General features: G+C 46.0%; 7 protein-coding genes across 7 annotated transcripts; 3 read left to right on the top strand and 4 right to left on the bottom strand.

Moving 5' to 3' along the window:
- Window positions 1-158: 158 nt before the first annotated feature.
- On the bottom strand, window positions 159-1,111 carry V8C40DRAFT_263277 (class I SAM-dependent methyltransferase; the record flags this gene model as incomplete). The annotated part of the gene is made up of 2 exons (XM_083219449.1): window positions 159-845; window positions 980-1,111. The coding sequence occupies 2 exons, from the start codon at window positions 1,109-1,111 to the stop codon at window positions 159-161; spliced, it is 819 nt and encodes a 272-aa protein (XP_083076364.1).
- A 975-nt stretch (window positions 1,112-2,086) lies between these two features.
- On the top strand, window positions 2,087-3,471 carry V8C40DRAFT_285451 (zinc-dependent alcohol dehydrogenase; the record flags this gene model as incomplete). The annotated part of the gene is made up of 6 exons (XM_083222369.1): window positions 2,087-2,341; window positions 2,408-2,538; window positions 2,596-2,698; window positions 2,765-2,982; window positions 3,037-3,223; window positions 3,287-3,471. The coding sequence occupies exons 1-6, from the start codon at window positions 2,116-2,118 to the stop codon at window positions 3,469-3,471; spliced, it is 1,050 nt and encodes a 349-aa protein (XP_083076363.1). The 5' UTR covers window positions 2,087-2,115.
- Window positions 3,472-3,503: 32 nt separating this feature from the next.
- V8C40DRAFT_237654 (transcription factor domain-containing protein) lies at window positions 3,504-6,589 on the bottom strand. Its single transcript, XM_083214286.1, has 10 exons — window positions 6,323-6,589; window positions 6,169-6,184; window positions 6,024-6,112; window positions 5,706-5,938; window positions 5,144-5,644; window positions 4,905-5,097; window positions 4,686-4,847; window positions 4,173-4,633; window positions 3,911-4,123; window positions 3,504-3,856 (listed from the first exon to the last, which is right to left on the bottom strand). Exons 1-10 carry the CDS (start codon window positions 6,445-6,447, stop codon window positions 3,630-3,632), a joined length of 2,220 nt encoding a protein of 739 aa, XP_083076362.1. The 5' UTR covers window positions 6,448-6,589; the 3' UTR covers window positions 3,504-3,629.
- Window positions 6,590-6,990: 401 nt separating this feature from the next.
- On the bottom strand, window positions 6,991-8,651 carry V8C40DRAFT_273411 (MFS general substrate transporter; the record flags this gene model as incomplete). Its single annotated transcript, XM_083220479.1, has 3 exons — window positions 6,991-7,301; window positions 7,372-7,763; window positions 7,831-8,651. The coding sequence occupies 3 exons, from the start codon at window positions 8,649-8,651 to the stop codon at window positions 6,991-6,993; spliced, it is 1,524 nt and encodes a 507-aa protein (XP_083076361.1).
- Window positions 8,652-9,401: 750 nt separating this feature from the next.
- V8C40DRAFT_263274 (amidohydrolase family protein) lies at window positions 9,402-10,428 on the top strand (the record flags this gene model as incomplete). The annotated part of the gene is made up of 2 exons (XM_083219448.1): window positions 9,402-9,503; window positions 9,565-10,428. The coding sequence occupies 2 exons, from the start codon at window positions 9,402-9,404 to the stop codon at window positions 10,426-10,428; spliced, it is 966 nt and encodes a 321-aa protein (XP_083076360.1).
- A 332-nt stretch (window positions 10,429-10,760) lies between these two features.
- Window positions 10,761-11,901, bottom strand: V8C40DRAFT_263273 (RmlC-like cupin domain-containing protein; the record flags this gene model as incomplete). Its single annotated transcript, XM_083219447.1, has 3 exons — window positions 10,761-11,065; window positions 11,120-11,554; window positions 11,613-11,901. The coding sequence occupies 3 exons, from the start codon at window positions 11,899-11,901 to the stop codon at window positions 10,761-10,763; spliced, it is 1,029 nt and encodes a 342-aa protein (XP_083076359.1).
- A 314-nt stretch (window positions 11,902-12,215) lies between these two features.
- V8C40DRAFT_162152 (uncharacterized protein) lies at window positions 12,216-14,095 on the top strand. The gene is made up of 5 exons (XM_083211481.1): window positions 12,216-12,419; window positions 12,472-12,705; window positions 12,769-13,123; window positions 13,180-13,492; window positions 13,556-14,095. The coding sequence occupies exons 1-5, from the start codon at window positions 12,336-12,338 to the stop codon at window positions 14,037-14,039; spliced, it is 1,470 nt and encodes a 489-aa protein (XP_083076358.1). The 5' UTR covers window positions 12,216-12,335; the 3' UTR covers window positions 14,040-14,095.
- Window positions 14,096-14,315: the final 220 nt, after the last annotated feature.

The following is a 14,315-nucleotide window of genomic DNA, read 5'->3' as shown; positions in this document are numbered from 1 at the left end:
AATGAAATTAGCTTGGTGGTAAAGTCTAAAGCTGTGCTTTGATGGAAGTGATCATCTAGTGTGCAACAGTCTCATATTTCAACCTAGGCATACCCCAATCCATTAGCCTGAATAACCATATACTATTCCAGTTATATCCTCGTAAAAAAAAAAATCCTTTAGAGCCTCCTAATGGTAAATCTCAACCCTTTTGCGTCTATAAGCCGTTTAACTTCGCTCGAGGTATCTACTGTCGCAGACGGTCTAAACTTGAACTCTTGGCAAAGTTCTACATCTGCTGACCACCTGCTCCCGGTTCTATCTCCAACACGGCCCCAGAGCTCCCTCCAGCTCTGAGGGTTGTGCTGAAATTGCTTTCTCCCACTCACATCGCCTGCCCGCGAATATTCCATCGCAGTCTCACCACCTGACTGTCTTCCGATGATTAGCGAGTCGGGTTGCGGAGCGAGTATATGAACAATGATTTTGGCAATTTCCTCTTGTTCTTCAAGATTGAACAAGTGAAAGAAATCGCCCACATAAACAATGTTCATTTGTCCGGATAGCTGCGCAAGCGGAGAAGAATCGTCAAAGATGTCTGCCGCTATGAATGTAGTCTGAAGTCGATCTTTATCCTTGAATAGCTCATAGCCCATAGAGAGATATTCACCCCAAAGATCAGAGCCATATGTGTTGACAGAAGGTGCGCCATCATGGACGAGTTTACGAATCTCTTGGCCAAAGCAGCAGCCCAGATCCATGAATTTGTCGCCATTCCTCACTCGCTCCAGAACCTCTTGATAAACTTCCGTAGTCATCATGATCAGATCTAGGAAACGGTACCGTCTAATACATGGGTAATGTCGCTGCGACAAGTCAGTATGTGTGGTAAGGGAGAGATTATGATTGGTATGAGATTATTTACCACTTCCAAAGCTTTTTCTTTCTGTTTCCAGGTTGGTTAAGGTTATAACTTATTGGAAGCTGAAGCCAAACTTACAATCAACTCAACATGATTCTTGATATCCTCATTTGGAATTCCGCTGTACTCGCGCAGCAGCTTCAACCCCGAGTCAAGGTCGTAGATTTCGTATGGATTTTCTCCATTTGGAGGGCTCATTGTGTTTGACATGGTTGCTGGTAATTACTGGTAGATTGATGTGGGATGGGTTACCCTGGAAATTTAAATCCTTGAATCTAGGACGCTGTTGTCAAGGTTGTCGTGAGTCAAAATTTCAGCCAGTAGGCACCAGCGTGGGGTCAGCATTTCATTAGGCTTAAGGAGGAAGGAAACATAACTAAGTTGCTAAAGAAGAACCTTTGTTGGTGTAATAAAAGACAACAACGGATGACCTAGCCCATAGATATCCCAAATGCAAAGACAATGATAGCTATATTGACAATAATTGTACATAGACGATGTCATCGTGTACTTGTAGTCGACTAGTAGTTGGTCACTTCACACACATTTGGGTCATGTTGTTTGGATCATGTTATGACTTTCCAACGTACTGGGTTAACTGGAGTTGTCAATAGACAGTTTCAAAAATTCTGTTGTAAGACACCGGCGCTTACAAACACCATGGATTTAATGAAGTAACTGAAAAACAGTACCAGAAAGATAATAACAAGATGATGATTATACTATCCAAGACGCCCTACAAATTGTATTCTCCCGCTCCTCAGTACACCCCCTTAGCGCCAAAACAAAAGCCCTACGGCCACCGTTAAAGTATCTAAACTCTTGTTAATACAAAAAGTTTATAGCTGCGAGGTCGTCATCTCACTGGCTGGCTGCTTTACTAGGAGACTTGTTGTTTGGACATTTGCTTCTCGTTCACTACATGCGGAGTATGTTTTCCGTTTTCATTTCTGGGGATATATCGGAACGCTGCTCAAATCCCTGGTCACACGCGCCGGGTTTGTCGGGCGGATCCCCCCTCTGGTTCGTTCCGAGCTAGTTCAGCCATCGGAATTATTGAGTTCTCACAAGTCCATCTCCGACGTATACCAGCAATGGCTAGTTCTGGGAACGCTGGTTTGACCTTTTTAGGCGGCCTGTCATAACTCGATTTTAGCTGTCCTACTCGCCATTGTCTCCCTGTCAGATCTTGTCAGCACGCTACCAATCTAATTATGTTATTGACCAACACACAAACTGCGGCTTGGTTGGACCATCCCCATCATGGCGCGACTCTTACTCTAAGAAATGACATTCTTATTCCTGAACCATTAGAGGGAGAGGTTCTAGTGAAATTAGAATGCTCTGGTTTCTGCCATTCTGATGTGCATAGCATCTATGGAGAAACACCCATGGAGACGAACATCGCGGGGCATGAGGGCGTGGGGCGTGTTGTCAAGCGTAAGTACATCGACACCGAACTTGGCTTGAAATGTTCATATTGTGCTAATCGTTCATATGCATTAGTTGGCAAGGGTGTATCAAGCGATGTAATGGGGAAGTTGGTGGGCGTAAAATGGGTCTATAGTGCTTGCGGAGAGTGTGAGATCTGCAAAGTGAGATATGTGCACTGCCCGCATCAGAATAATTCCGGGAGAGTAAGTTGGCCTTGTTATGTGAATTGAACGTTGAACAAACATTGACGGACATATTAGAATGTACCAGGGACTTTTCAGCAATATGTTGTTTCGCCGCTGAAATACACGACCATTGTTCCCGAGGGCTTAGAGCCAGAAATAGTAGCCCCATTGCTTTGTGGTGAGTTTCATTGCGTCTAATTATATATACGTTAGCTCACTATAAATCGCTAATACAAAAATGCAGCCGGGGTCACCGTATACGCAGGAGTTACACAGGCTTCCAAATTTATCACACAAGGAGACACCATAGTCATCCTAGGAGCAGGCGGTGGCCTTGGCCATCTTGCTGTTCAAGTTGCTAGCGTCTCTGGATATCGTGTCATCGCCGTCGACAGCGGCGATAAAGCTGATGTTTGCATGACAAGCGGCGCCTCTGAATTCGTGGACTTTTTGAAGCAAGACGTGTGTACTGCCTAAAATTTGCACACTCTATGGATGATATACTGACTGATTCAGGTCGAACAAACTGTCAAGGGATTAACAGGTGGGATTGGAGCTCACGCCGTCATGGTAACTGCTGGTTCTGAGAAAGCATACGAATCTGTGCCGAAGCTGCTCAGAAATCTTGGGATCTTGGTATGCGTTGGTATTCCAAGATTAGATTTCCACGTTCCAATTTCACCTTTCGAGATCATTGTTCGAGGTGAGCCAAGCTGCTAACGCGGAGGCATGTTTGTGCGAGCAGAGAAAGCTGATGAAAATCTAGGCTTGAAAATCGTGGGGACATCCGTCGGTACGGAAAGCGACGTTCAAGAACTCTTAAAATTGACTGCTCAAGGAAAGATAAAGCCCCAAATTGAGGTGTACGATTTTAACGAGATCAATGATGTAATAGGTAAATTGGCAAAATTTCAGGTAAAGGGCAGGGCGGTATTGAGGTTGCCCCAATAAACTTCACTTATTCAGCATTTTTAGTGAAGATGGGATAGAGATAGAATTATTATTATTGCATTACTATTGCTTTCATGGTATCATTATGACTACCCCGTGTCAGTAGTTGGCGACAAATTCTCAGATGCTTCAGGCGTTGATCAAGACCCTCCTCTTGGTCAATAACTTTGTATAGGAACCTCCATTACAACCTGTTGGGAGGAATCCATAAGCCCAGTAAGAAATTCAAGATTATCCTCAGTCAAAAATTCTCCAAGATCTAATCCAAGAGGAGATAATTCCGTCTCAGAGCGAGACGGTGCAGAGGGGAAGCCTGGCATTTGAGAAGAGTCCAACTCGCCCGGCTGGAGAATGTTGAACCAGTTTGCCTGAGCATTACCTCCACCTAAAATTGTTGTAAGTGACTAAACGCGTGCGAAAAATGAAATTGGAGACTTACCTTTTGTTGTTGCGGCGACTCGCACGAGTGTTTCTAGATATTTACGGCATCTCTGTACTAGTCGCGCGCCGCCACCGAGATTTTGCAGTGCCTCGACGGCTAGATACAAGCTTGTCCTGAGGTCTTCTGTCTCCAAACCAGCAGTCATAGGGCCAGCTATTCCATTCGCCTGAATGAGAAGACCAGAAAACACCGCAAGAGCAGCGTTGAAAGCTGGATTTATTAGTAGTGATTTCGCTTCGTCATTCATAGTACAACTTACTATAGTAGGTCGAGAACCACCAAGCTCCCAGAAGAGATGGCTTCTTTCCCATCTTGTGAACAATAGAAATGATTTCGGAAGCAGATTCTAAGCAAACTTGAAGACTTCCATGCCCAAATTGACGTAAGAAAAGCCCCTCTTCGGAGTTCCTGTCGCCGTTGTTGATCTGTTCTAAGAACCTTGCCAGGACTTGCCGGTGAAGGAGAATTCGAGTATTAAGATAGCGCAGTGAGAGAATAATTGAGAGACGATCAAAAATTATGTTCTGAGTAGATTCAGACAGTGAATCATCCCACGGCCGGGCCTTGAGGTGCAATGGCAGATCACGTCTCCATTGCAATAGCTTACTCTCCAATCTGATTACGCTCTCAAGTATCAGAGAAATTGAGGGCTGTGGAGCACAGCCGAGATTTTGGCCATATTGATCGGCAATTACATCACCTAGGATCGAGTAGAGCTTTCTGTGCTGTCATTAGCAAAAGAAGGTTATAACATTGGATAAGAGGCTCTCACATTGTGAAGATATAAAATGATACTGTTGATGGGCTGCCCAGCATTTCCATGTGTGGACCAGTGATGGCATTGATTCCGTCAAATTCGACGTCTAAAGGAAGTGCCATCTGAACGTACTCAACTGGTATCGCTGGGGGACGACCAAATGTCATGCTCAGCGTCCTAGATGTATGATAAGTTGATGTGTATGGTACCTTTGAAGACAATCTGGCCACTCACCTATCTAGAACTACACAGCCATACCAAGTGCGTTTCCTTATCTCTCTCTCAAGAGGAGTAAATTTGGTGTACGAACTAGAGGTATGGAGCCCCAACTGAAGTGCCGCTTTCACTGTGAGTCCATGCAAGTTCCATGTTTGAGCAGAGCGCTGGGTTCCTTGAAGGAATTGCGTCATCAGCAGTAGGTATTGAACTATAATGTGTTAGTTAATATCTCTAATTGATCCAATCTTCCTTACCAATCTCGACATTTGCCGTTCTGTATGCCATCTTTCCAGACAAAGCCTGGGCGCGCTTGAAGAAGACATCTGACTCTGCCGCATTTCGTTCGACGGGCAAATCGGGTCGGGCGCTAACACAAGTGGCAAAGGCTAGAATCATGTTTAATAGACATAACCACGAGCGCCTGATTGATGTGAAATTGTTTTGTTTTGCCGCAGCAAACTCTTCTAGCAGAGAGCCCTCATGGACGTATGGAAATAGCATCCCTGTGTCGGCAAAGAACAGTCGAATGAGGTGTAACATGTCTGCTTCGGGCGGAAGACTGTACACATCCACAGCTGCCGAAAGACTATGATCTAGACTTTGTGCTCCGGCGATTGGCGATGCTGGTCGAGAGATGCTCATCATTGCACCCTCCATCCTTGCATCAACTGGGAGAGTTCGCGTGGGGTCCGCGTTTGCGGCGGTAGCCATGGCGTGTGTGATCTGTCCAATGAAGGCAATATTGGAAGAAGGCCCTGTGATAAAGAAAGACATTAGCAAATACCAGGCAATGAGCAAACAATGAGACGGCATTACCGAAGAAACCAGATTCCTGTTCATCGGCAAAAGTAATGGCCCCCATTCCATCCACTGTGTCTTCAAATTGGATTTGAGCTTGAGAGTCATCTCTAATTGACTCTTCAGCATCTTCTGAATCCAGGACACTTCTAGCGTTTAATGAAGGGGGGGCAGTTGCTTCTTGTCTCCCCACCAGTAGACGTAGAGTCTCTTCAATAGAGTGCAGCCTTCCCTCGAGCTCTGTAGAGTATCTAACATCAAAGTGGAGTCAGTATGCAATGGTAAGGCCATGAGATAACAAAGTAACGTGAAGAACAAAGATAACCTGAGTCATACTGTTTCCCCGACGCCCCTGCTGGCTGCTGATAGAAGCACTCTAGGCCCATCTCGACACACATCGAGCACCGGGGACGCGAGCCGTCACACTGAGTGATGGTCAGACAAATCGAATGATAGTATCATACTATTACCCGGTACATACCCGTGTCTTTCGGGAACTATATGCAGTATAAGGTCAGCAAACTATTTATTTCAGCCATATCCCGTTTTGATGCTCTCAGTTTCTCAATCCATTCAAGCTGAGTGTTTCTATCTGCACGTAGGAATAGAGTATTCTGGATAGGGTAATCTATTACCGGCAACTATTACAAGCTAGTGCTGTTCTCTGACGCTTGAAAAAGGTTTGCTGAGGAGCAGCATCGTCCGAGGGGGCTGATCGCTTCCTCTCGCCATTCTTGGCCCCGCTGGTGTTTGGACTCATTGTGTGTGGCTTGAGGATAATTGACCCATGAGCGCTGCGGTTATCAAATTCTAAGCGATGTCAGATATTCGTATTTTCGACCGACACTTGATTGATCATGATAAGGTCACTTGGTGGGTAGAGAACAATATGAGGAAGATGCAAGATCTTGGTGGGAGGCGAGCTAGACCGGGGCTATCACGGAGTTTTATACTGTGCCATAGAGCGACCGGCTTTTGGTGCCAACAAAAACCGGGGTAAGATGTGTGGCACACCTCAGCATTTTATTTTCCGGGTCCCCCGGATTTCAGTTCAGCTTGTTTTCTGCATACACACATTGGTATTTTGGGCTTAGTGACAATGTGTCACAGCCGCTGTGAAGAAGTAATAATTATGACGAATCGAGATTTGTAGTTTAATTCGGCTGGCTGTGTATATGTGTATCAAATGTGCGTTTGAGTTGATGGCGACCATATGAGGATATTCCACGAGATTCCAGCATTTTAGTGTGAATATTAACATAAACCCCAGTAATTACTAGTATATCTTATATATACGTAGGAACTAAAAAGCATCACCATGATGGGATGGCCTGGCCTCTTTCCAATGCTTTGCGCTCCATTCGCGAATCTCTTTGCCTCGCCACCAAAAGATGAAAATGGGAATATGCGCAACGAAAACAAGCGCCGCCAAAACTCCAAAGGGTTCTGCATAGCCTGCAGAGGTATTCCAAGGCACTACTGCATACGAAATGCCAAAGGCAGCAAAATTCTTGAATCCGTTCAAGACGACAAGTGTCGCGTCTGCTCGGGCTTCGTAAATATCTACCAAGTATGTCTGCGTGAGGTTATTGGCGGTGACAAAGCAGAACATAACTAGACAAGAAATCTCATAATCAGTAATGATTTCTTCTTGTACTTTTCCGCATGATTTGATTCGACGTACCTAAGGCTTCGCCAATGAGGGGAGCAATCCAAGGGCTCCCATTTTGAGCGCAGACTCCCACGACGATACATCCAACCGGCCCAATTATACAAGTCGGTACAAAGAACATGAGTCGCCATTCTGGCAAGAAATTTGCGCGTTTTCGGAGTCTTGAGATGACAACGTCGTTTAAGATGCCGCAGTAAGGAATGGCGATCCATACCGCAATCAACGGCGCAAAGCCAGTCAAGGCAATTTGCTTGATATCGAAGTTGTATACCCCCGTGTAGATAAAGGTGTTCGATGTAAGCATATAATTGGTCGCCATTAACATGATACTGAAGTGAATAGTCATGGCGATGACGGCGGGATGCGGTAAGTACTTGAATGGATAACAGAAGGACTTCCAGAGGCTATCATGAAGAATGTTACGTTAGTGACATGGCGGAGGTTTTGGTTATTCTGGTATATGACGCTTACCTGTCGACCTTGCTGCGACCACCGCCAGAGACGGCCCAAAATCTAAAGTTGTCCACGAGCTTGGGCTGGCGGTGATGAAGATTTCCAGATTGTCTTGTGTATTGCGTCTCCGGGAAGAAAAGGAAAAGGAGACCACAGGATCCAAGCGACAAAAAGGAGACAGTCCATTGAATCCAGCGCCAGCCCAGGTCAGCCGTGATGTAACCTCCAATAAGGGAGCCCACCGCGAAACCCGAAGCCTGGAACAAGACATAAAGCCCCATGCACTTGGCGCGATCATGGAGAAAGAACACGTCCGCTATAGCTTGAGGCCCGAGTGTTTCTGGGGACGCCGAGAAGATAGAGGCCAACGTCCTGGCAGCAATGAGTGATCCTGATGATTTGGCTACTGCTCCCCAGATGCAAAACAGCCCTGTGGCTAGGCTAGTAAAGACAAACACAAGGCGGACTCCGAAGCGGTTTCCCACAGAAACCCAGATCAGGGAAGCAACTCCGTAAGAGAGCAAAGGAGCTCCGACTAGGTAAGTGACTGAGCTTAGACTCATGTGTAGCTCTTCCGAAATTGGGAAGAAGGCAGAAGCCACGGAAATCATGTTAAGGGGTCCGATGATTGTCCATATACACATAACCAGTAGAATAAGTATCTTCCGCCAACTGGCAAAGTTGAGAGGGTCGAATGGGTCGTCGCTAGGTTGAGGAATGAGTGGCAGGCCCCTCCGCGAAAGCTTAGGCTCGACCACAGGAAGATTCTCATCTTGGACGGATGCATGGATGGGAGAATCCATCTTCTCGATGTCCTCAGAAGAGTGTGCGGTAGCCATGATTGCTTAGGTGATGAACGTTGATGGGATAATATTAAAGGAAGAAGGTAATTCTCGAAGGGAAATTTAATGAGACTCGCGATAGTCTTGAGATCTAATCAATAACAACTTTTATCACCGCTTCGCCATCTTTATATCTTTCTCGCTACAGTAGGTAGTTGTATGAAATCGTTACCATTGCTATCCCCTTTTACACATTCACTCAATTATCTAACAGAACTACTCGTCGGGGCTAGCGAAACCCAGCCGCAATGCGTTACCAAAACTGCCATTGGTTGCCAAGCTCGTGGCTTGAAGCCTAGTTTTGCATGGGGATATTTTCTCTCTATTTGATTAGAAGAAAGTTCAAGTCCATCGCCAAATGCAGTTCCGACCTGCCCGCGAAGACGCGGGGAAGGGTCTCGATAAGTTCCCCGTGGGGAAGATGCACTTTCGTGAGAAGAACTCCACAGGCTAAAATAGTCTACGGATTTATCGAGACCCAAGAGTCATGAACCATCGATTTTCAGTAGATCCGATAGCTCATCCAGGATATCCGCTCCGAAATTTCCCCACGGGCAAATCTATAACTTTTTGTTTCAGATGCCTAATTATGGTGGACTATGCTGTCTCACTTCGGAAGCACACGTAGTACAAGGTCTCTACTTGTCACCTGAGCAACCGAAACGCAATTGACAATCGAGAGATTTATTTACCGCAAAGCCGTGTCACTAAACTGTATCAACCTCATTAACAACCTACTTTGACATTATGGAGAAAATTGACACTCACGCGCATGTTGTCCCTCCTGGCTGGAGGAAGTATTGCGAAGAGCATGGGTTTGGAAAGCCCGACGGAATGCCAGCGATTCCAGTATGTGGAAATTTCCAGTCTTCAATTGTGTATTGCACTCGACTAATGAGAGCCAATGTAGGAATGGACACCAGAATCGCATATTGCACTGATGGACAAGCTAGGAGTTAGCAAGTCCATTCTCAGCATCACATCCCCTGGCACTTATCTGAAGCCTGGCGATGATACCCTTGCGCGCAAGATCACTCGCGAAACCAATGAGGAATTGGCGGAAATTTGCGCAAAGTACCCTTCTCGTTTTGGCTTCTTTGCATCATTACCTCTGCCTGATATTGAGGGATCTCTGGCCGAGATTGATCACGCCATCAAGCTCGGCGCATCAGGTTTTGCTGTAATGACCAATGCGCATGGTCAATATCTCGGAGATTCTACTCTCGATGCCGTCTTCCACAAACTTAATGAAGTCAATGCCATCTTGTTCATGCATCCCACCACTTGCTGTGGAAGCGACCCTGGTGCTGTCAAGCCCATGAACCAGTATCCTTCTCCAATGCTGGAGTTCTTCTTCGACACTACGCGCGCAGTAACAAATCTACTACTCTCTGGAACTGTGGAACGAAATCCCAACATCTCATTCCTCGTCTCTCACTGCGGAGCTACTCTTCCACCACTTGTGGAGCGGTTCACAAGCTTCGCAGCCATTATCAACGCACCTTCAACGCTCAACTCAGATCAAGTTAAAGAATTGTTCAAGACCAGATTCTTTTTCGATCTTGCCGGGTTTCCGTTTCCTGATCTTATCCATGGATATCTTCGCGTATGCAATGAGTCTCGGTTGCTATACGGTACCGATTTCCCATACACGCCAGCACACATGATAGAAATTCAAGGTCGGGCCATGGATAGTGGACTTAGAGAGTTATTTGATGAGGAAACCATCAGGGGTATCTACTCTGGACATGCGAAGAGATTACTAAAGCTGTAGTTTATTTGCAATGAGATAGAGACAATAGATGGACACATGGATACGCTTCATATCAATACTTTACAAAGATGTCTGTGCAGCTCATTAAGCCCGTTAAGGTGCATTGTGAATTGTGTTAAACAAAATAACGACTACTCTATATACGTGTGTCTGTTGGTTTAGAAAAAAAAGACAAAGAGGTCCGGTATTTGAAATTGTATACTTAAGGCATAGGAAGGACCACTCAGGTTTGATACAGTGGGAGATGGCTTTTTAAATGATTATTCAATTAATTTCACGTTAAAGTTATAAAAGAGCAAGCATCTAGCCTAACACGAATACATATTATACCATCACTCAGACACCAAAGTCTCAACATCAACACCCTCAGTCCGCAAGAACCCCAAAGCTCTCAGCATGGGCTTATCATCAAACCGATACAAATACACCGTGCTTTCGTCACTCGCGAAATGCTGATACTTGTTCCATGCTGGGATACAGAAAGTGTCTCCCTTCTTCCACTTGAAGATCTTACCATCAATGACGGAGTGGCCACTGCCTTCCACGATGTGATAGACAGACGATGCCGTCTCGCGGATTTCCGGGGAGCTGGTACCAGCGTTCAATCTCTCTGCTGAACCACCAAGAATCTTTGACACTAAATCACACAAGTTAGCTAGGTAATGGTTACATAAATAGTAAATGAACGAACCTTCGCTACCATCTCCCTTTAGGTATGGTTTGGTCACCCAGTCCCCATCTTCAGCATCTAGGCGAGCTTGCATCTTCGCCCAGGGGAATACAATGGGGCTATTATCCGTGTCGACATCCTCGGCAGGGTATCTGGGCTTATCATAGTGTTCTACAAAATGCACGGGGAAGTGTCGGAAATTGGGCAAGTCGAGACCATCAAGCCAAATCATTGGCCCGGATCCATCCTTGCCGTGATCATGCCAATTCCAGGTTGGCGTCAGGATAACGTCGCCGCGGTTCATCTTGATACGGCGGCCATGAACAGCGGTGAAGCCACCATTGCCTTCAATGATGAATCGCATGGCAAATGCTGTGTGTCGGTGGGCCGGAGCGGTTTCATTGGGCATAACCAACTGAAGACCAGCATACACAGTATCTGTGGTGTAAGGCGCATCTATCCGATGTGTTAGTTAACAGAACTATTTTAAAGACAATGGATTGAGACAGTTTACCTCTGGCTGGATTTACTAGCATAAGCACTCTTCGCTCAGCTTGTTTCTCGGTGATAAGCTCTCCTGCACGGAGCAAGTATGGCCTAATCTCATCATACTTCCAGATATGCGGGATGCAGGTTGGATTGGGAGCTGGAGGATTGAGCTTTGACATTTGTGCCCATAGCGGTAAAGTATTGGTTGACTGTAGCTGAGATAGAAGTTCATTTGTCTGCTGTTCTTTTGTTTTTCCGTCCGCAGTCAGCTGCTGTGACGCGACCTCTGTCTTGACTTCGGTTAGGATAGCCATGCTGGGAAAGAGTTTTGATGTTCTTTGTTAGATGCTCTAGAAGATGTTTCTGTTGACGACAATGTTGATCAATTCTGAGATATTCTCGGTTTCTTTGTATTTGTATCTTTTCATTTGATACACAACAGTGGCGAGACGGCTTCTTGCAGTCATCTTGAGGTTTAGAATGAATGGAGTAACTGATATTTTGTGGCGTTCCGATGCATCCCCGACGCAGCTCACCCGTCCGGGGGTGGGCCGGAACGCCAGGAAAGGATATCTGCACTATCGGGGCTGGGGATATGGGACGATGGAACTTGCCTTGCGCTTGTATAGTGTGTGAAGTGGTGCCATGATGTGTATGGAGCAGCAAGATTGTCTGCTCTGCCCGTGATGAATAAGAAGATGCCTCAGCTCGAAAAGTGAATCAATCATCACGATCACGATCAACCAAAATGGCTCCAAGCACTACCGACTCTATTGCCAATTCGGAGGGAGTTGTCTTAAAAAAGACAGCTTTTTCTATATCATCCATACAGGTTAGAAGTTCCATGCCAGTAAGCCTTGAGCGATTCTCTAATGTAGCTGCAGACTGCATCATATCCTACACGCAGCTTGGAGTTTCTCCAAAAATTGGATCAACCAGCTGCTTCTCATGGGCTTCACAACGGCTCGTCGCACCTCAATGGAGGATCGCAAACATCACCTTTGCTTTTCAAGGTGATCGTCGTGGGCGCTGGACTTGGCGGTCTCGCCACAGCCATTGCCCTAGCACGGAAAGGTCATGTTGTTACAGTGCTTGAGCAAGCCCCAGCGCTTGGAGAGGTAAGCTGTTTTTTCTTCGCTGTCTGGAGTTATCGAGCATGATGAGTAACATGAGATGCATAGGTTGGGGCTGGTATCCAAGTTCCACCCAATTCTGCCAGGCTGCTCTTGAAATGGGGACTTGGGCCACTGCTTGGAGATAGAGTCGTCGAGCCTGAGGGCATTACCTTTCGGCGATGGAGCAATGGAAAGCCCATTGGTTATACCAAGCTTCAACCGGACTTTCGGAGCTCATTCGGGGCGCCTTATTACGTGGTTCACAGAGCCCATCTCCATGATGCATTGCACCAACTGGCGCTACAGCTCGGAGTAGATGTGAGAGTCAATCATAAAGTCATTGAATACAATGAAGAAAATCCTTCTGTCAAAGTAGAGGATGGCACCATACTTTCGGCCGACCTCATAATTGCCGCCGACGGTAAACCCTTTGTTCCCTCCTCTTTCTGTATACCATCTGTTCTAACTTTGCGCCAGGTGTCAAGTCTTTAGCACGCAACCAGATCCTGCGTCACGAGAAAAAGGAACCCATTCACACAGGTTTTGCTGCCTACCGAGCGACTGTGGATGTGGAAAAGATGCGCGATGATCCTGATACCGCATGGCTCCTAGAGAAACCTGCGCTCAATATCTGGATCGGCCATGAGCGGCATGTCATGACATACACGATTGCTTCCGGCAAATCTTTCAACATGGTATTATCTCATATTGATCATTCTGATCCCAGTACATGGCGCCCAGAGACGGCCATTGATGATATGAGAGCTTATTTTGAGGGATGGGATCCAAAGTAAGTCATTAAAGATCTGTTCGCTCACCTTTATTAACATGGATCTAACGTATCTTATTACAGGCTGTTCAAGGTTATCAGTAAGATTAATAAGACGCTCAAGTGGCCTCTCATGTCCGGGGATGCTTCTATATCACGTTGGGTGGCTCAATCCGGCAAACTTCTAATGCTCGGCGACGCTGCACATGCAATGGTTCCATACATGTCGCAAGGAGCTGCCATGGCTGTTGAAGATGGAGCTGCTCTGGCGACATCTTTATCCCATGTTACAGACCTCTCAGAATTGCCAAAGGCGCTCTCTATCTTTGAGGCTGAGCGCATGAAACGCAGTGGCCAGATGCAAGAAGCCAGTCTGGTGAATGGGAAGCTATGGCATTTCGAAGACGGGCCTGAGCAACAAGCCAGAGATGAAGCAATGAGGCCAGAGGTTGAAGGAAGGCATTTCATCCAGAGTCCTAACCAGTGGAGCGATCCAGTAACGCAAGCATGGGCATATGGGTATGATGCTGAGGAGGAAATTGAGAAGCGATGGAAGCAGTCGAAATAAATGGCGGTTGGAACAATAGTGATCGGCGGCATATTATCTTGTAATTCATTCCCAAGTTCAATCCATTATTCTCATTATTATCATCTTCCTATAACATATGCTATGATAGTCCGGACAGTATTGTATTGTACCCATCACACGTATTTTGGTGATCTTGAGTCGTGAGTTTATGTTCAAGTCTGACGAAGCAGAAATGCACATGAAGAGTAAGACGAAAGGAATTATTATTACTTATATATGTACACAGTTTTGCCGGGACTTTTCTTGGATGAATGT

Source organism: Trichoderma camerunense, assembly GCF_050948025.1.
Source record: "Trichoderma camerunense strain CBS 138272 chromosome Unknown V8C40scaffold_4, whole genome shotgun sequence".
NCBI classification, from domain to species: domain Eukaryota; kingdom Fungi; phylum Ascomycota; class Sordariomycetes; order Hypocreales; family Hypocreaceae; genus Trichoderma; species Trichoderma camerunense.
Note: the sequence above shows the minus strand (reverse complement) of the source record. Positions and strands in the feature narration are given on the sequence as shown.

Excerpts from the sequence above, each read along its gene's own strand:
- V8C40DRAFT_237654 (XM_083214286.1), bottom strand. The coding sequence starts at position 6,447 with ATGAGTCCAAACACCAGCGGGGCCAAGAATGGCGAGAGGAAGCGATCA. Across the intron at positions 4,848-4,904 it reads GGCTGTGTAGTTCTAGATAG|GACGCTGAGCATGACATTTG; the intron begins GTGAGTGGCCAG and ends TCATACATCTAG. Across the intron at positions 3,857-3,910 it reads AGTCGCCGCAACAACAAAAG|GTGGAGGTAATGCTCAGGCA; the intron begins GTAAGTCTCCAA and ends CAACAATTTTAG.
- V8C40DRAFT_162152 (XM_083211481.1), top strand. The coding sequence starts at position 12,336 with ATGGCTCCAAGCACTACCGACTCTATTGCCAATTCGGAGGGAGTTGTC. Across the intron at positions 12,420-12,471 it reads TTTCTATATCATCCATACAG|ACTGCATCATATCCTACACG; the intron begins GTTAGAAGTTCC and ends ATGTAGCTGCAG. Across the intron at positions 13,124-13,179 it reads CCTCATAATTGCCGCCGACG|GTGTCAAGTCTTTAGCACGC; the intron begins GTAAACCCTTTG and ends ACTTTGCGCCAG.